The 20,335-nt window shown below is 52.4% G+C and overlaps 1 protein-coding gene across 3 annotated transcripts; it reads right to left on the bottom strand.

The window, feature by feature from the left end:
- Positions 1–1,958: 1,958 nt before the first annotated feature.
- Positions 1,959–19,498, bottom strand: TSPAN33 (tetraspanin 33). 3 transcript variants are annotated; one of them, XM_007670839.2, is made up of 8 exons: positions 19,231–19,498; positions 10,101–10,158; positions 9,308–9,435; positions 8,860–8,934; positions 6,947–7,042; positions 5,496–5,624; positions 4,203–4,364; positions 1,959–3,086 (listed from the first exon to the last, which is right to left on the bottom strand). In XM_007670839.2, exons 1-8 carry the CDS (start codon positions 19,330–19,332, stop codon positions 2,985–2,987), a joined length of 852 nt encoding a protein of 283 aa, XP_007669029.2. In that variant the 5' UTR covers positions 19,333–19,498; the 3' UTR covers positions 1,959–2,984. The 3 variants fall into 3 exon arrangements, with proteins under 3 accessions (XP_007669029.2, XP_028928565.1, XP_007669035.2); XM_029072732.1 differs by having other exon boundaries at positions 8,860–8,898; XM_007670845.2 differs by lacking the exon at positions 8,860–8,934.
- Between the last annotated feature and the right edge of the window lie 837 nt (positions 19,499–20,335).

Genomic DNA, 20,335 nt, shown 5'->3' with positions numbered 1-20,335 from the left:
TGGTAAAGGGGACAGGGTAAGTGGTAGGGGTTTGGTGGAGACGGAGAAGGCAGGCTAGCTTGGAAGAGGCTGGGCGGGGGGGGTGCTGAGGCCACAGCTGCGTGGCTTTACCCCCACAGCTGGAAAGCCCCCCCATCGTATTTATATCGCTAGCACCCACATCCTTCCCCTGCCCGAGTCAGCCCGGGAGCGCCCCTTCTCTGGGCTGGGAGCTGGGACCCCTAGCTATTGGCTTCAAAGCTCTCTATCACCTTGCCCCTTCTTACCTCACCTGCCTTCTCTCCTTCTACATCCCCGCCCTCACACTCTGCCCCTCTGCTTCTAACCTCCTCACTATGCCTCATTCTCACCTGTCGTCGACCCCTGGCCCACTGGCCCACGTCCTACCTCTGACCTGGAATGCCCTCGCTCCTCAAATTTGCCAATCATACTTCTCCCCTTCAAAGCCCTACTGAAGGCTCACCTTCTCCAGGAGGCCTGCCCAGACTAAGCCCCTCTTATCCTCTGCTCCCCCCGACCTCCAACCCCCTCCCTTTGCTCTACCCCCTCCCCGCCAACAGCCCTTGTGTATATATATACATATTTATAATTCTATTTATGTTAATGCTTTGCATATATCTATAATTCTATTTATACTGATGCTATTGATGTCTACTTACTTGTTTTGATGCCTGTCTCTCCCCTGCTAGACTGTGAGCCTGTTGTGGGCGGGGATTATCTCTGTTGCGGAATTGTACTAAGTGCTTTTCAGTGCTCTGCACACAGTAAGTGCTCAATAAATACGATTGAATGAACGAATAACCCTCTGGTTTCGAATCTGGGCTCCGATCCTGGTTGTCCAGTTAGGTTCGGGCCAGCCCCTTCCCTCCTTCATTCAGTCACTGAGCACTTCCTGTGTGCAAAGCACTGTACTGAGCGCTGAGTTCCCTCGCTCCGGGACCCATCCACCCCCTCGGGCCCGGTGCACGCCCCAAAAAATGCCACAGAAACGTCTGAGCGGGCGGCCGAGCATCGAGGCCCTGGTGGGGACTGCGGCCCTGGAAGGAGACGAGGAGCAAAAAACCCACGTTCCTTGGCACGGGCAAAGTAAACGCGCGTCAGCGAGGAGGCGCTTGCATCTGCCTCGCCCCCAGAATGAAAGGCCCTTATTTTTTTTCCTCTCTACTAGCAGCAGAGCGAAACTGTTGGCTTCGGGCCCGGCCGGCTGCAAGGACCGGCGCCCTCCGAGGCGCGGCAGTTTAGACCCAGGGAGAAGGAGGGGCGCCGGTTTGGAAGGGAGGGAAAGCAACAACAACAGCACACACACACACACAACCGCGAAAGATGTTGTGTCTCCTCCCAGGCCCCTGGTCATCACTGACGTTTGGTACCCGATATCCAGGGCAAGGGCTGCGTCAGGGCCGGTGCCCCCCTTCCACCTTCCCCCCCCCCCCCCCCAGGTCCAAGCTGACTCCCCCTTTATGGGGCAGCCTGAGGAGTGTGTGTGTGGGGGAGGGAAGTCCCCTGTCGCCCACTCCGGAGGGTCCCGGCTGTGATGGGCGGGGGGGGGACCACCCAGAGCGCTCCCGCCCCGCCCCCCTCCCGGAGCCTGCGGGCCACCCCCGCTCTGGGCCGACCCAGCCAGCACCCTCCCCTCCCTTCCCTGCGCCATGGCGGGCTAAGGCTGGGAGCCAGCTCTCCTGAGTCCCAAAGTGGGCCTCCGAGCGAGGGGAGGGGAGGGACCACTGAGCAGCCCCCGGCACCAAACGTAGTTCGGGCAAGAAGCCCCAGCGGGGAGGGGGCTGAAGCCATTTCCCCCTAGCTAGTGGGGAGGGGCTCTACTGCGTTTCAAGGGGAAAGAAGGCCTGAAGCCGCCCCCCTCCAAACAGGCCCAGGGCTAGAGTCTTCCTCCTTTGGTGGCCCTGTTTCTCCTCACCCCCGGGCCCCAGCCCTGGAAAGGACGACCCAGAGCCGACCCCACCCCTCGATCTGCTTTTATTGCCAGCAGGAGTTGACCAGTCAGTCCACACAAGTCAGGGGGCAATGGTGGGGGGGGGCTGCCCTATGCCTCCCCCCTCCCCACAACACCAGCCAGAATCCTTCTGAGGGCAGAGCCTGTAGAAATATAGAAATCTTTCTGGGTGCATCCAGGACGGGGGAAACGAGCTGGGAGGGAAGGGTGGTCTGCCTCTCGGTCCCACACGGCTGAACGTGGAAAGAAAAGTCACGGGCCAGGGTAGGAGGCTCTGCCTACCGTGCCCCTGAGCAGGACACAGTGGTGAGAAAGATGTGCTCCACTTCGTCGTATTCCCTCCAAGTACAGAACAGCGAATGCGGGCTTGAACTCTTTTTTTTTATGGGGGGATTCGACTGCCACCCCTCCCTAGGTGTTCCCATGGAACTGAGGCTGGGGGGTGGGGGTGGGCAGAGGATGAGGTTGGCTGATTGTCACTTGGGAATGCTACATTGGCATTTCCCCCTACCTGTTCAACCACAGACACCTCCCCCACTCCAGTGAGGATTCTGTCTTTGCATCTCCCATCTGCAATTCGTTCGTCCAGAATGAGCCCTAAGGCCAGCTGGGCTCAGGACAGAGACTATGGCACCCTCTTTCCTCTGCTGCCTGGGTGGGGTCACTTGGCTGTGCCAAGGAGAGGAAGGGCAAAGGGAAGGCTGCTGTGGGGGCCTGAGTGAGAGAGGAGGAAAATGGTACTATGGCACCTCTCCTTGCTATCCACTATCTCAGCACTAACCCAACAGCTGCTTTTTTTTAAAAAAAAAGTTAGAAGCCTGGCAGTGCTGGGCAAAGGAAGAGGCCCTTCTCCTGAGACCCAGGCCACCGTATTCCTTTGTCCTAGTCTGCCCATAGAGGCTTCCCTCTGCCCCTGGGCTGTCAAGGGGAGAGGGGGAATTCAAATAATCTCTGCTCTTCATGTGGGGCCGTGTCCACAGCTGCCAGGTGATGGTGCCCACCTGGTACCAAGTTTGGGTAGACCGGTGTCTGCTCAGTTCCAAGGATCAGCCCGGTGCTGCTGGTTGTAGAACTGGAGCCTGACCTGGTCTTTGATTTGATTGATGAGGATCTGAGATAGCAGGATGCCAACCAGCTGAGAGGCAGAGAGGGAACTCAGGGGCAGGAATGCTCCCTCCCACCCCACCTACATATCACCTCTGCTCCAAAATCTCGCCCCCAGCCCAGGACCATGCCTGAACTCCTATGAAAGCTCCCAACTCTTCAAATATTACACCTATTTTCTCCTAACATACCCCTTCTACCACCTGTTCTATCCACATTCTTCCTCCCACTCCCACTACTTGAACATATTGTCTCCCTCCTCCATTAGATTATAAATTTATTACTATTATTATTACTAATAATAATGATAATGGTACTTGTTAAGTTCTTACTATGTGCCAAGCACTAAGTCCTGGGTTAACAAGTTAATCAGGTTGGACATAGTCTCTGTCCCACATGGGGCTCACACTCTTTATCCTCATTTTATAGATGGTAACTGTGGGACAGGAAGTGAAGTGATTTGCCCAAGGTCACAGCAGACAAATGGCAGAGCCACGATTAGAACCCAGGTCCTTCTGACTCCCAGGTCTGTGCTCTATCCACTAAAGCCAGTGACTTTTTGGGCAGGGGGTGGATGGGGAGAGGGAAGGAGCAAGGCCTAGAGGAAAGAACACAGACCTGGGAGTCACAGGGCCTGGGTTCTAATCCCAGCTCCGCCCTTTGTATGCCGTGTGACCTCTGGCAAGTCACTTAACTTCTCTCTGCCTCAGTTACCTCAGCTGCAAAATGGGAATTAAATCGTCCTCCTCCCTTTGACTTAGACTGTGAGTCCCTTTTGGGAAAGGGACTTCACTTAGAACAGTGCTTGGCACAAATACCAAAGAGAGGTAGCCTATGTCTTGCTTCTGTTGACATCTCCAAGGTGTTTAGTTGAGTCCTCGGAGCTCAAGAAACAATATTGATTGACTGATGGCTTGAACTGCCCCAATTAAGGCTTAGTTGTGCACCACCCACACCTCCTCAGTGTCCCTAGCTCTTTCTTGACACTGTATACCCCGGTTCCAGTGTCCCTATTCTCCCTGCTTCTCTAGGATTCTTCCAACTTTAGAACCCCAAGAAATGTGGGTTGCACATTTGGGAGAACACCCCACCCTCCAAACCTCCCGCCTGTCTAGCCCCGGCCCCACGTCCTCAGGACCAGGTTTACCTGGGGGATGACCAAGCCCAGTGCCAGGCCCCCCAACAGGAAGAGATTGCTGTGAATCCAGTTGACCAGCTTGTCGATGCAGCCATTGGTGTTGATGACCTCACCGGCCTCCAGGTAGTCAAGGCTCTGCATGCCCTGGCCACACATGGTGTTGATCACCGTCTGGCGGAGAGGAGGGGAGCAAAGAAATGACCACCTGAGGATGGTCTCTTTCTTTCATTTCCCCATTTCAAACCCCGTTAAGGGGACTTCCTCCTAACTGCACAAGAGCTGTGCGTTTACATTTCAATTCATGATGGCACTTTTCTTGGAATCAGTGAGAAGTCTGGGTGACTGAATCCCTTTTTCCTTCCTTTAAACCGCTCAAATACTTCCTGAAACCTATGGGGGGGATGGGGACAAGGGGAAACAAGGGCAACGGGAAAGGGTCATCATGGCATCCCCTCCCCACCCCATCCTCTGTTCCTCCCCCTCCCCCCTTCCCCTCCACATTGTGCTCATTTGTATATATTATTCATTACCCTATTTATTTTGTTAATGAGGTGTACATCCCCTTGATTCTATTTATCGTGATGATGTTTTGTTTTTATTTCGTTCTGTTTTGCTCTGCTGTGTCTCCCCCGATTAGACTGTGAGCCTGTCATTGGGCAGGGATTGTCTCTATCTGTTGCCCAACTGTACATTCCAAGTGCTTAGTACAGTGCTCTGCACATAGTAAGCGCTCAATAAATACTATTGAAATTGAAATGGCAATGCTGTTTGCTTTGGAGCATCGCCTAGTGGTTAGTCTGGAAAAAAAGTCCTGTCTTAGGTAGGATCTGAATGCCTCTAGATGTGTGCTTTTCACTCAGAATCAACTAGTGATATTTAATTAAAGCACCTGAGGAAAACCATTTTAGTATTTGCTACCTCAGTGCTATATTTTATTACACACGTAAAAACAAGTAAAGTACAAACAGGGGGTGTCAAAATGATCAGTGCAAGGAAACAAGTACACACGATACACACAAATGCACACAATACAAAAAAAGGGGGGGTCCCCTTCAGATAAGGGAGGTGTTTACTTTTGATGTTCACTATTCCTTATAAGTGTTGCTTTAGTTCTCCATTTTGAGTCTCAGGCACTATAAGGATCAAGTACCATGTTTCAGACAAAAAAATGGAAAAGAATTGCCTTAGTTTTCCCATTTGCAGACCTCTCATGAGTCTCCCTGAGGCCACAGCTGTAGGGAGCTTTGGGGATGGGTGGGGGAATGACCCTTACCCCCTGCCCATGAGGGGTTAGGAGCTCACCTGGTCGGGGACATGCAGGCAGCAGGAGAAGGGCACAGAGCAGCGCTCCCGACTGGGGTTGTCATCCGTGCAGTTGAAATACAAGTTCCGGGACCAGTCCTTGTACGAGACGCCTCCACAGCAATTGAACTATATTGAAAACCCAAATCTGGGGGTCACAGCCCATCCATCCCCAACAGATGGTAACAGCAGGAGAGAGTTTGGCTCATGCCCCAGCCCAGGTTGGACTTTGTTAGGAGTAACCACCCAAAGGATTGTTCATTCCAATCAGCTGGGAATGGGAAGAGGCTACAGAGTTATCATCACCCCTAGTGTGGGAAACCCAGGCTTGGGGAGAGGCTCTCTTCTGGACACTGATGAGAGTCAGGGGTTTATTGCACAGGCAGAGAGTAGACCCCTTCACAGACTGAAACTCTGGGACCCCGGTCTGGCCTGGCCCATGACGAGCCTCAGGAGGGCAGGCCTATTCCTGTTCACAAGCCCCAACATGGCCCAGCCTCATTTCAGGGACAGGGCAATCTGAGCAGAAACAGAGTCGTGGGCTGCTGGGACTTGTAGTCCCAGTGAACACAAAGGAATAATAATAATAAACTGTGGTATTTGTTAAGCACTTAGTTTAGGCCAAGCACTGAACTAAGTGCTGGTGTAGATACATGATAATCAGGTCCCACAGGGGCTCACAGCGGGTAGAGGAGAACAGGTGTTGAATCCCCATTTTGCAGATGAGAGACCTGAGACACAGAGAAGCTAAGTGACTTGCCCATGATCACACAGCACATAAGTGGAGGAGCCGAAATTAGAACCCTGGGCCTCCGACTCCAGACCTGCACTCCTTCCACTAGGCCACGCTGCTTCCCAGCACGGGTCACTGCACAGGCATGATTCTTCCATTCGATGTGGCCGGTCATTGTGAAAGTAGAGAAGGAGCATGGCCTAGCAGAAAGAGCATAGGCCTGGAAGTCAGAGGTTGTGGGTTCTAATCCCGGCTCAGCCGCATGTCTGCTGTGTGATCTTGGGCAAATAACTTTACTTCTCTGTGCCTGTTACCTCATCTGCAAAATGGGGATCAAGATTGTGAGCCCCATGAGGGACATGGACTGTGTCCAGCCTGATTACCTTGTATCTACCCCAACACTTAGAACAGTGCTTGGGACAGAGTAAGCGATTACCAAATACCACAATTATTTTTCAGTGCTTAAAACAGTGCTTGGCACATAGGAAGTGCTTAAATAAATACCATTATTATTATTAAGGCTCTAGCAGAGAGGAATCAGAACTATGCATTTGGTGGGGTGGAAGATGTGCCCTTTAGGAGAGGGCAGGGATTTGTGTGCTCTGAGGATAGGGGGGCTCCTTGAAGCACTTAAATATTTATATAATTAAATATAATGCCCCCTGATACCCTCTCACCCTCAGCACCTCGCCCTTCTCCCAAATCTGGTGGTCCCTACCTCCTTCTGGCCAAAGTCGATGAGGTTCTGCAGGTCCAGGTCATCACGGTAGTGTACGATAGCTTTATTGATGATCTCGCTCACCTTTCCCCGTGCCTATCAATAAATCAATGGTCTTTATTGAGTATTTACTGTGTGCAGAGCACTGTACTAAGTGCTTGGGAGAGTGCAATGTAACAGAATTAGCAGACACCTTCCCTGCCCATAACAAGCTTACAATCAGAGGTATGGGGATGGCACTTGGGGATATGCAGCGTGGCTCAGTGGAAAGAGCACGGGCTTGGGAGTCAGAGGTCTTGGGTTCTAATCCTGACTCCACCACTTGTCGGCTGTGTGACTTTGGGCGAGTCACAACTTCTCTGGGCCTCAGTTACCTCATCTGTAAAATGGGGATTAAGACTGTGAGCCCCACGTGGGACAAGCTGATAACCTTGTATCTACCCCAGTGCTTAGAATAGTGCTTGGCACATAGTAAGCGCTTAACAAATACCATCATCATTATTATTATACCCTCTCTGCTCTCCCCCGACCACGGACCCTGTAGTGGTCACAGTCCCAACCCAGGACAGTTCCACCCTCCCATATATATGTTGCGGAGGCTGTCTGTCCTAGCACGGGTCAGCCTCTCCCTTCCCCGACCCACACCAGCTGGGTGCTAGGCCTTGCTGGTGACCCCTTCCTGAAGCTCACTTTTCCTTGGAAACACGAGAGTGCGCTACTGAGCTTATCCTAGAGGAAGGAAGGAACTGGGAAGTGGGCCGGATGGAGTGTAGACTCTTTCTGCTCCCCGCTCAGGATGGACATCTGCAGCTGGATCCACCCAGCTTGGCCGAAACGTGAACTTGAGCCGAAACAGAAGAGGGGTGCTATCACGCACGCAAGGTTGCCCTAAGGGTTTCGGGGAATGTAGACCTAGCCACCGAGGGAACGATTATGTCTGTACAAAATGACTTCGCATAAGCAGCGGAGACCCGGTCCTGCACTGTACACTCCCTCCTTCTCCCCGCGGTTTGAAACTCATCCGTTACCTAATCGTACATTCCAAGCGCTTAGTACAGTGCTCTGTACATAGTAAGCGCTCGATAAATACTATTGAATGAATGAACAAAATGGGGAGAGGGTCTCTGTAGGAAAGAGCTGAACTCGTTCCAAACCCAAGTGGGCTGAGATCTGGGCCAGGCTGGGCTGGCTCCATGAGCCTGGGACCCCAGGGCTGGCCTGAGCCAGGAAGGACCAGGAACGGTGATGTGGTCACCCCCGCTGACCACATGAGAAGCAGAGGATTGAAGTGTGACTTCATCCTCTGGGGCCTGGGACACCCAACTCCCTGCCTGTGGCTTGATGGAAAAGTCCCGGACTGGCCGAGCCAGGCCAGGCCCTGCTCCACTTTTGCCCGCCTCCAGATCCTCAGGCTGTTCCCTTTTGGCAAAGCGGCATCACTGAGCCATAGAGTCAGGGTCTGGGCAGTCAGACCCACCTGGCCTGGATGGAGGGAGCTGGTCAGACCCAAAGGGGCATCACTGAGCCACAGAGTCAGGGCCTGAGCAGTCAGTACCATCTCTCCTGGTCAAATCTAACGATGTATTTTATTTTAAGGAAATGAACGACACCCACACCTAGGGCTTCTGTCTCCCTCTTAGCAATGGGTAAGAAAACTTTATCTCTATCTTCCTACCTTTATCTTTACCTTCCTTTCCCAGCATGTCCAAGGATTCTCTCCCAGGAGCAGCATGATCCCAATTACTCCCTTGCAACCACTTCTAAGGGACCGGGAGACTACCCAAGGAGAGGTCTATCTGGGAAGGAGGGGCAGGGGCTAGGAAAGGTCACAGGTAGGAACAAGGGCAGGAGACATCCTTCCCACCCTCTGTCCATACCCTGAAGGGGGCCAGGTAGTCCCTCTGTAACTCTACCTTATCTGAGAAGACGAAGCCCAGGACTCCGGCAGCCAGCTGCAGCAGAAACACGACGGTGAGGCAGACAGAGAACTTTTAGAAGGCAGGGAAGGAAGAGAGGGGAGGAACCGTCAACCAAGAGGGACTGGAACCCGTGTCCGAGCACTTCTCCACCACTGAAATTTAGTCACCACTGGGGTGGGGCGAGGCTGTTAATGAACAGCTGCGCAGCACACAGCTTTTTCCTGGGCCAGGGGACTGCCCAAGGCTTGGAAATCTTGGATGCCGACTCCGACGGGGGTGGGGCTGCTGGCTGAATAAGGGGATGATCAGAGTGAGGAACTAAGGCAGACAGGGTGGTGAGGAATGGAAACTAGGGGTCCTGGCTGCTGGGGAGGTGGGGAAGAGAGTGTGAGTGTGCAGGGTTGCTTGCACATTAGGGTTCCTGTCCCCAAGGGATACTCACCATCTGTAGAAGGCAGATGTTCTCCCGCAGGGAGCCGATACAGCCACAAAAAGTGAGCAGGAACATGAGGATGCCCACTGTAATCAAGAGGATGGCTGGGTCCACCGCCAGGCAGGCCATGGCTGTCTCTGAGGGAGGAAGGGAGGGAGGGGGCGGGGGAGACAGCAGGGAAGGGGTTGGGGAGAAATGAGGATGAGGTAGAGAGAGGGGAGGAAAAAGGGGATGGAATGGAAGTAGAGGGAAGGGAGGCGGGGGAGGGAGAGGAGACGTCACCATGGCTTAGTGGAAAGAGCATGGGCCTGGGAGTCAGAGAACCCGGGTTCTACTCCCAGCTCCACCATTTGACTACTGGGCCTTGGTCACTTCTCAACTTCTCTGTGATTCAGTTCCCTCATCTGCAAAATGGGGATTCAATACCTGTTCTCCCTCTTACTTAACGGTGAGTCCCAGGTGGGAGCTGTTTATCTTTTATCTACCCTCAACACTTAGTGCAGTGCTTGGCATATAATAAGCGTTTAATACTACAGTTATTACTATTATCATCATCATCATCGGCCTGCAGACTGCTTCAGAACCTGCTTCCAGGGAAGGAAAAGCAATCATGGACCTGGGACTTGAGGTGGAGGTGAGGGAGTAGGCAGGGGAAGGTGTGTGGAGGGATGTCAAGTAGCTCCCCTCAAAATCTTCTCTCTTTTCTAAGGGAACGACAGAAGGGAGGGAGCCCTGCAGGATGGGGCATGGGAGTAAGGCTAGGGAGGTCCCAGGCAGGTAAGGGAAGGTGGAATGACCTCACCTGCATGCTTCATTAGTCGTGCATAGACTCCCACACCAACCAACACTATGGCGATCACCTACAGATAGAGAGGAAGTCAAGGTTCAGAATTTTTTTGAGGTGTTTTTTTTTCCACTGGTATTTGTTAAGCTCTATGTGCCAGAAACTCTTCTAAGCGCTGGAGTAGATACAAGGTAATCATGTTGGACACAGTCCACGTCGCACAGTCTCACAGTCTTAACCCCCATTATGCGGATGAGGTAACTGAAGCACAGAGAAGTGACTTGCCCAAGGTCACACAGCAGACAAGTGGCGGAACCGGGATTAGAACCCAGGTTCTTTTGACTCCTAGGCCGGTGCTCTATCCACTAGCCCATGCTACTTCTCAGGGACCAAGACCACCAACTCCACATGGCTAGGCAGAGGGAAGACAGAAGAGAGAGGCCACAGGTCTCCTTAAGCCTGAACAGATTTTGAAGGGTCAACAGCCTGGGAACCAACCAGTCAGCCAGGTGAGAAGAGTAAAGTAGAAAAGCAGCATGGCTCAGTGGAAAGAGCCCGGGCTTTGGAGTCAGAGGTCATGGGTTCAAATCCCGGCTCGGCCACTTGCCAGCTGTGTGACTGTGGGCAAGTCACTTCACTTCTCGGTGCCTCAGTTACCTCATCTGTAAAATGGGGATTAAGATTGTGAGCCCCACGTGGGACAACCTGATTCCCCTGTGTCTACCCCAGCGCTTAGAACAGTGTTCGGCACATAGTAAGCGCTTAACAAATACCAACATTATTATTATTATTATTAAAAGTGGAATAAGATGGTAGCAGTTCTCTCCAAGAGATAGGCTGACCCAGGCTGCCCCTCTGGGGAAGAGGATTACGGGGGCCTTAAATGGTGTCATTTTGTAATTCTGTACTTCGTCTACTACAGCACCAAGCCTGCATTCAAACAAATGCTTCTGTCACTACTAGTTCAAGGAGCTCAACAGAGAACCCCAGGGGTCACCTCCACATGCTCCTCAGGTCCTCCCCCCGCCCCCCACTCCACCCCATTCCTCTGGCTGGTGCTGAGCAGCGGCATGCCATTGCCATGGTAATGGCTGGGGCCCTCTCTGGCCGGAGGGATTTCTCAGGGAAGCTTGGGCCAGCCCACCTCAGAGAAGCCGGGGGAAGGACAGGACATCGGGCAGTGCCAAGTGAGCCCCTCTCTCTGTCGTTAAAGGGGAGAGAAAGCCTGTGCAGGAACTGGTTTTTGGGGAGGGAGGTCAGGAGTCCCCTTGGCCCGCTAACAGGATCATCCTGGTGCAGCTATTTCAATGGCCGACCTCCTCTGTGGGGTCTCTCTCCGGAGTCTGGGTGGGGGCGGGTGCTTCTGCTCCCTTGGGGGCTTTGTGTTCCCCAAGGTATGACATTGGCAGAGGGTGCCAGACTCCACAGAACTAAAGGCTCTGCCTGCCACCACTCCTTGGGGAAGAAAACGAATCACAGCCTCCCTCCCCCATCCCACATCAGAGTCAGTGTAGCCCAGTGGGCTGACCCTGCCCAGGGAGGAATATGCTAGTCCTTGCCTCTTCCCCCCCACCCCAAATCAATCAATGGTATTCATTGAGCACTTACCTTATGCAGAGCACTCTACTAAATACTTGAAAGAGTATGACAGAGTTGTTAAAAAAAATAAAGGTACTTGTTAAATGCCTAAGTGGCAAGCATCGTACTAAGCGCTGGGGGAGATATAAGATAATCAGGTCCCTCATGAGGCTCACTATCGAAGGAGTACAATGCTCTGTATACAGTATGTGCGCAATAAATATGATTGATTGACTCCCTATTTTGCAGTTGGAGGAAACACGGCACAGAGAAGTTAAGGGATTTGCTCAAGGTCACACAGCAGGTATGGGGCAGAGCAGGGATTAGAACCTAGATCCTCTGATTCCTAGGCCTGTGCACTTTCATATTCTCTGCCCATAATCCCCCCAATAGTGCAGAATGGACGGGGACTGGAGCGTCCCTGGTCTTCCCGGGGCTGGCAGAGTACTGTTGGATTTTGAAATTTACAGTCACCGGTCATTGCTTGATAATCTAGTCTGGCTTCGTACTGGAGAGCCTGGTGAACTTCACTTATGTGTTTTGTCCAAGAAAAGCAGAAACGGCATGATCTGGCCACCAAGGTGCAGGCCGATCACCTCACCTGGTCAACAGAAGCCCATGAGAGCAGAAAAAGGCCATTTATGCAGCCTGGACTGAGAGGACTCTTCCCCGCCCCCGCCCCCCCCCCCCCCAGTGGAATTTAATGAGCACTCACTGTGTGTCCAAAACTGTTTCAAACCATGGGGTAGATACCAGATAATCAGGTTGGACACAGTCCCCCCTCTCCCACGTAGAACACTCAGTCTAAATCGGAGGATTTAATCCCCATTTTACAGAAGAGGTAACTGAGGCACAGAGAACACAGGTGCCTCAGTTACCTCATTGGTAAAATGGGGGTTAAGACTGTGAGCCCTATGCAGGACAGGGACTGTGTCCAACCTAATTTCTTCGCACCCACCCCAGCGTTTAGTACAGAGCCTGGCACCTAGTAAGCACTTAGTAAATACCAGTATTATTATTATTGACTTGACCATCTATTCTCTCTGAAGGTTGCTATGTAGCAAATTAATTTTAGATTTAGTTTAATGACCCTAGATTTGAACTCAGACATAAATCTCTGCCCCTCCAGGTCTCCCCTGTCAGATTTTCTAAAACAGGAATTGAACATTTTCTCTTCCCTCCTCCTAAATGCCCACTGTCTACCCTGGACCTCCTGTCACCCAACTAATAATAACAATGGTATTTGATAAGTCCTTACTATGTGCCAAGCACTGTCTGTAAGCACGGGGGCAGATACAAGGTATTCAGATATGATACAGTCCTTGTCCCAACTAGGGTTCACATTCTAAGTATGAGGCAGAACAGGTATTGAATGTTTTACAGATGAGGAAACTGGGGCACAGGAAAGTTAAGTGACTTGCCCAGGATCACAGAGGAGGCAAGTGTCAGAGCTGGGATCAGAACCCAGGTTCTCTGCATCTCAGGCCCACCCATGCTCTACTAGGCCACACGGTTAGTTAATCACATTTATTAAGCACTTACTGTGTGCACAGCACTGTACTAAGTGCTATGGGAGAGTACACTATAACAAAAAACAGACACGGTCACTTACCACACTGCTTCTTGCTATTCTTTTAAGTGTCTCCTGAGCCTGTCTCCCCCATCCAGACATGCTCTCCGGGGCAGGCTCATTCCCAGCAGCCTCAGTCTCACAACTCCTTCGACTCCAACCAGGGGGCTGGATTTTCATATAGACCCCCAAGCCCTGGTTGAAACTTTCCCCCCAAGGTAGAGTTGGGGAAACTGAGGGCAGGAAAGGGCAAGCCCCAGGCCAAAGACTGCAAGACTGTAGACCAGCATGAGCTGGGGCTTCCATTTCCACCATTCCACGCTGGAGCTCCGGGGCCAGTTCCTGTTCCATCTGGTTTCTGTTCCCCAGAGTTCCCAGCGAGACAGCAACCAGTCTGGGACTCCAGGAGAGGGACAGAGAACTGGATGGATCCGAAAAGATCCCCAGGCATGACTCCGAATAACTCCTGCTGCTTCTCATACCTCTGAACCCAGCCTCTCTACTCCACAACCACCAGGTAATTTATTTATATTAAAGTCTGTCTCCCACTCTACACTGTAAGCTCGCTGTGTACAGGGAATGTGTCTATTTATTGATATACTGTACTCTCCCAAGGGCTTAGGACAGTACCCTGCACACAGTAAGTGCTCAATAAATATGACTGACTGACTGTCAGGTAGGGTCAGTTGCGTGGCCAAGTGCATGATGCACAGCACTGGGAGTCAGAAGGACCTGGGTTCTAATCCCAGCTCCACCATTTGTCTGTTGTGTGACCTTGGGCAAGACACTTCACTTCTCTGGGCCTCAGTTACGTCATCTGTAAAATAGGGATTAAGACTGAATCCCATGTGGATTGTGTCCAACCTGATTTGCTTACATCTACCCCAACATATATAACCGGCACATCGTAATAAATGCTATTGAAAAAAGAATAGGACACAACACAAATCAGAGAGGAGGAGGAAAATCCACAGGGCTGGTTCAGAGCCTGCTCAAGGAACCCCAGTAATCATGGCAGGAAGCAGTAAAATGACCTGAGTGTTAGCCTTGTGTCTGGGTTCCTGGGGCATTCAATCGTATTTATTGAGCGCTTACTGTGTGCAGAGCACAGTACTAAGCACTTAGAAAGTACAATTCAGCATTAGAGAGAGACAATCTCTGCCCACACAGGGCTTATAATCCTTAAGGGAAGAGTACCAAAGGACCAGTAAGCCTGAGGTACCCTGCTGGCCTGTGCCTCAAGCTTGCCTTGGGGCCCTGTATTCCAAAGTCTGACGGGAAGGAAGAGTGGGTCTTTCCTTGCAAATCTATGCCCTTCCCATGGGCCCCATGACAGTCCAGAGGAGGTGGGGGAGGGGAGAAGGAAAGGCTGGCATCAGCAGTGGGATCCGCTGACTGCCAAAGGGGATGTTCCAAGGCGGGAGGGGCCCTGACTGTCACTTCACTGTGGCCTCACTACTCACACTGGGCAGGGAAAATGGGGAGAAGGAGGAGCCCCTGCTTGAGTTTAGTTTCTCCCATTGTAACCATCATCCCCCAAGCTTGGTATCTCTGAGGATGAGCTACAGGGGGTCAGAGACGCAACCCTTCTTCCTGGGTGGGGAGAGGGAGGGAGATGGAAGCAGGGAATGTGTCTGTTTATTGTTGTTTTGTACTTTCCCAAGCACTTAGTACAGTGCTCTGCACACAGTAAGTGCTTAATAAGAACATCTGAATGAATCAATGAATGAATGAAGCAGATTGAGGCTTTAGAGGGTGTTTCTTTCTCTTCCAGCTCTCTCCACCTCTGGGTCTGGATCTCCCCCTCCAAGGTGCCTGGGAAGAGATCTCTGATTTTTCTGGGTTTTTTAAAAATGATATTTGTCAAGCACTTACTCTCTGCCAGGCGCTGTACTAAGTACTGGAGTAAATACAAGAGAATTAGGTTGAACATAGTCCATGTCTCACAATGGGGTTCAAATCCCCATTTACAGATAAGGTAACCGAGGCAAAGAAAAGTAAAGTGACTTGCCCAAGGTCACACTGCAGACAAGTGGCAGAGCCAGGATTAGAACCCGGGCTCTTCTGACTCACAGGCCCGTACTCTACCCACTAAGCCATGCTGCATGTTGGATGGCATGGTTTGTCATGAGAGTCATTTAGGACCTAACACTACATAAAGCTATAATATTTACAGTAAATATTTCTTCATTCTTACAGTGCAGGGACCGTGTCTATTTTTCTTACTTTCTATTGATGTAGGTGCAGGTCGGGGCTTTCCGGGGGATGAAGCACAGAACAGATAAGATGTCGCACTGCCCTTTAAAGCCCAGTTCTGGGTCATTATGAGGACACCTGGGGCCCCAGCTTGCTGAACCTTCCTCAGGACGGTTTGGATCCGTTTCTGCCCAGAAGAAGGGAAAGGAACAGGATCAGGGTCACCCTCTCTGTGGCAGTGCCAGGTCTGAAATCACATCTTGGAGTTTCCAGCCTGTTCCTGAATTGCATTGCCTTGCACCACAGTGTCACCTTGAATCGGTAGTCCTGCTACCCCTGCTTGGAAAGGCTGGCACAGCCCCGGCCCCAGAGTGGGTTTGAAGGGAGACCTGGGACTGGAAACATGGGTGCCCCAGGATGCCAACCCATCTCAGGATAAGTAACAATGCTCTGGATTGAGCACCTGCATTAAGTGCTTAGGAGGAGAATCAAGAGCCTGGATCCCTGCCCTTGAGCAACTTAGAGTCTAAAGGGATGGAAGAGAGAACAGGGGAGACATAAATTAGCAAATCCACCCCAGCTGCTGTCCTTTGGAGGGGGAGGGGAGGAAGTAGGAAGCTGGTACCTAACCTAGTGTAGGGCTGATAGAGCCCTGCCCAATACCTCGGGCCGAGGGTTGATAGGGCACACCCCTCAGCCCAGCCCAAACATCACCTCCCCACCTCAGCATAGACCTGATAGTGCACATCCAAGGCATTGCATTCCACCCTTAAGTGCAAGGGAGAAAGAGTGGCTCCTTTGGAAGATTGACCCCCAAACTCCCCTTCGAAGCTCCCAGAGGAATAGGGGCAGCTTCAGACCAAGGGATGTTGGAGATGGATTGATTCAGTCGTATCTATCGAGTGTTTACTGTGGGCTGAGCACTGTACTTGGGAGAGTACAACACAACAATAAACAGACACACTCCCTGCCCACAACGAGCATACAGTCTTGGGGGCGGGGGTGGGGGGACAGATGCCCTGCAGCCTGCATGGGAAGCTGGAAGAGCAGATTCAGTCTCCCCACTCTCTAGCCAGGGGACAAAATAAAATTAAAAACAAATAAAGGAGCTTCAGAAGGTAGGTAGAGTCCCAAGGCAGGTTGGAAGATACAACTCTTTAGTTCTGACCAACAGTAGCTGAGGACTGGATCTCCAGGATTGGTTAGTCATCTCTCTAACATGTTACAAACCCATGGCAAAAATACTCTCCTCCCTGCCCACAAGCCACTGTTTTTGATTCTCCAACCCTAACCCAGAGCACATCCTGGCTGCAGGGGTGCCAGCCATCCCGTGGGCTTTTCCTGAGCAGTGTTAGTCCAAAGGGAGTTGGAGTGCGGGGAGAGAGACCTGAGCCTACAGAAGGAAAGGGCAGGAAGAACAGATGCTTTCCTTTGAGGGGATTGTCGAGTGTTTCCCATGGGCTATTTCCAAAGCAAGCCTCTAGCTGTGTGGAGAGGAGCCTAGGGGTCAGACAGTGAGGGGAGGCAGGATACTATTCATGGGCAAGTGTCTCCAAGCCCTGGCAAGGTCTGCAGGATACAGAGCCCACTAATGGGTTGAGCACTTGGAGAGCAACAAGTAGTAAATTTATTAAAAAAACCCCAAAACCTGGTTCTTTGGGAGACTCCACAATGCCCCAGAGAGCGTGGTCATTACCCACTCTTCCCACAGCTAGGAGAGGGAAAAAGGAAAGGCTTAGGAATATTTGCACTGCCCCTCCCCCAACACACACACACACACACACACACACACACACCTTTCACAGAGAAGAAAAGAGGTTGACTCAGGGTCACACACCAAACCAGCATTAGAGCTCAGACCACAAGAATGTAGGTGCCTGTCTTCCGGTCTAGAGCTCTCTTCAGGCCCTGAGACCTCTCCTGTAACTCATCTGTCAGTGAGGGAGGGGGAGTTCACAGCCCTGAATTCCCCTTCTCCACCTCCTCACTCTGAATTTGGACTGGCTAACCCAGGTGCTCTCTGACTGCTTGGAAACTTCCTGGGACCCAAGTCTTGCAGGGACCACTTCTGGGACTAGAAGCGGGAGGAGCGGGAGACTCCTAATCAAAAGTGAAAATTGAGCGGGGGCAAGAGGAGGGCAGGAAGGCAGAGCTGCATCCTTCAGCAAAGAGCAGGGCTGTGGGAACTGGAAAGGGAGCCTGGAATTTGGCAGCCCCAGAGAAGAGGGTTGGATGGGCCCATCGAGACCATCTGCTGCTCCTGAACCCTGCTAAGGGAGAGGCAGTAACCACTGGGATTTGAGAGCGTGGCTGCTTTCTGCTCAGGGCATCCCCTAGGGAGAGGCAAAAGGAGGGAACTTCTCCCTCTTCACCCTGCCAGTTCCCCCCACCCACCAATCTCTAAACAACCCCAATGCTGGTGATATCCCAGCCACAGCAGCAGATGCCCCAGGGCCTTTCCGAGGGGATTTCTTTCAGGCCCTCCAGTAGTTGTGATCTGCTTGAAAAATCACACCGCTTAAAAAAGCACACAGAGCAGTGCTTTGGTGCCTCTCGGGGAAAACCCATATCAAATAGGGTTCCCTCCAAACCAAAGTTAGACTCCAGATTATGGGTAGGGTTGTATCCCCTAACTTCTGGGAGTGGAGGGGTAGGAGAAGTCACACATGATGGGAGGGGAGGAAGGAAGAGAAAAGAAGGGGGGTGAGGGGGGAATAGGCATTCCCAGAGGCTGGCTTATTTCCGGAGCATCCATCAGAACAGCAGCATCAGGGAGACGGCGAGGTCTAATGGAAAGAGCATGAGAGCCGGAAACCCAAGATTCTAGTCCCAGCTGCGTCACTGGCCTGCTGGGTGACCTCAGGTAAGTCACCTAACCTCTCTGTGCCTATGTTTTCATTGGTAAAATGAAGATTATAACCCGCCTCTTTTCCTCAGAGTAATGTTGTGGAGAAAATGAGATAACTAGCACGGATGCGCTTTGGTAAGAAATGTTCAAATTTGGGGGACAGTATGACCGTGAAGGTAGCGTGGGGCTGACTTCCAGCCTCTTCCTCGGAATCGCCCTCCTCATCTCCCATCCTTGCCTTGGTCCAACTACTTGAGGCTATCCCTCGCAGACGTCCAACTAGTTGAGGCTATCCCTCGCAGACCTGACCACTGCCTCCGACCCCGGGGAGCCAGTGGGGGACTGTCTATTCGAGCAGCCCCTGCTCAGGCCTCAGGTTAATGAAGCCGGGGGAGCTCGGACCGGGAAAGCAGGGGGTTGCGGGGAGAGCACATTCAATCATTCATTCAGTAGTATTTATTGAGCGCTTATTATGTGCAGAGCACTGTACTCGGCTCTTGGAATGTACAATTGGACAACAGCTAGAGCCCATCCCTGCCCAATGAACGGCTCAGTCTAAACGGGGGAGACGGAGAGCAAGGCAAAACAGAACAAAACAAAACATCATCATCAAGATAAATAGAATCAAGGAGATATAGCACAGGGAGATGACAGAGAAGCTGACTCAGGGCAAGCACTGGGAGAAGCTCCCTCTGCAAATAGGAAAGGCTCCCGGGGGCGGTTCTGCTTCTTTCTCCTGCAGCTCTCCCCCGACCCCTGGCCCACCCGAGACCCCTGCTCAGTCCTGGGTCTGCCGGCCGCCCCTACTCCCTCCAGACCCGGAGACTGACCCCTTCCTTGCAGCCCACCGGACCCCAGCCACGTCCTCTCTGCCCCCTACATTCCCTGGGCGTGGGTGTGGGGGGGGTCCCAGCCGGGAATACCTCCTTGTCCCCTCCCTCCGGGCAGGGACTCACCCAGAAGAGCATGTTGAAGAAGAAGAGCAGGTATTTCACCACGGGGTTGACGAAGGAGAACTCTTCTCCGGAGGCGGCAGAGGCCGCCCGTTTCCGGGCCATTGACCCCCCACGGCCGGGCCCGGGGTGGGGGGTGCTACCGTCCCTTCCTGGCTTCCGTGTCCACCTGCTGCGACCGCTGTGTCCTCCCCGCTGGCCGCCGGGAGGGAGGTGGGACGCTGGGCGGGGATGGGGCAGCGCCGGGCCTTACCCTCCCCTCCCCCGGGGCCATTCGGGCCCGTCCCCATTCAGCCAGACCGGCCTTCCCACTGGCTACCCGCAGCTGTCACTAACCTCTAAGCCCCTCCTTCTCCTCCTCCTCCTCCTCCTCCTCCAGCGAGGCCGGGCTGGGAGGCGGGGGGACACGGGGACACCTGTTCTTCGAAGGACCACTTGTTGAACCGTTCATTCATTCAGCAGCGTGGCTCGGTGGAGGGAGCCCGGGCTTGGGAGTCAAAGGTCATGGGTTCTACTCCCTCCTCCTCCGCCACTTGTCAAGCTGGGTGACTTTGGGCAAGTCACTTTGCTTCTCTGGGCCTCAGTTCCCTCATCTGGAAAATGGGGATGAAGACTGTGAACCCCACGTGGGACAACCTGATCACCACCTTGTATCCCCGCTCCAGCGCTTAGAACAGTGTTCTGAACTTAGGAGGCGCTTACAAAATGCATCTTCATTATCATTCTCTCTGCCTCAGTTCCCTTATTTGGAAAATGGGGATGAAGACTGTGAGACCCACTTGGGACAGCCTGATCACCTTGTATCCCCCCTCCTCCAGCGCTTAGAACAGTGCTTTGAACATAGGAGGTGCTTAAAAATGCATCATCATTATTATTATTTTTCTCTCTGCCTCAGTTCCCTCATCTGGAAAATGGGGATGAAGACTGTGAGCCCCACTTGGGACAACCTGATCACCTTGTATCCACCCCTCCAGCGCTTGGAACAGTGCTTTGAACATAGTAAGCACTTAACAAATGCCATCATCATCATTTTATCATTATTATTCTCTCTGCCTCAGTTCCCTCATCTGGAAAATGAGGATTAAGACTGTGAGCCCCATGTGGGACA

Source organism: Ornithorhynchus anatinus, chromosome 10 (assembly GCF_004115215.2).
Source record: "Ornithorhynchus anatinus isolate Pmale09 chromosome 10, mOrnAna1.pri.v4, whole genome shotgun sequence".
In the NCBI taxonomy this organism is placed as follows: domain Eukaryota; kingdom Metazoa; phylum Chordata; class Mammalia; order Monotremata; family Ornithorhynchidae; genus Ornithorhynchus; species Ornithorhynchus anatinus.
Note: the sequence above shows the minus strand (reverse complement) of the source record. Positions and strands in the feature narration are given on the sequence as shown.

Excerpts from the sequence above, each read along its gene's own strand:
- TSPAN33 (XM_007670839.2), bottom strand. The coding sequence starts at position 19,332 with ATGGCCCGGAAACGGGCGGCCTCTGCCGCCTCCGGAGAAGAGTTCTCC. Across the intron at positions 9,436-10,100 it reads ACGACTAATGAAGCATGCAG|AGACAGCCATGGCCTGCCTG; the intron begins GTGAGGTCATTC and ends TTCCTCCCTCAG. Across the intron at positions 4,365-5,495 it reads GCCTGCATGTCCCCGACCAG|ACGGTGATCAACACCATGTG; the intron begins GTGAGCTCCTAA and ends CCTCTCCGCCAG.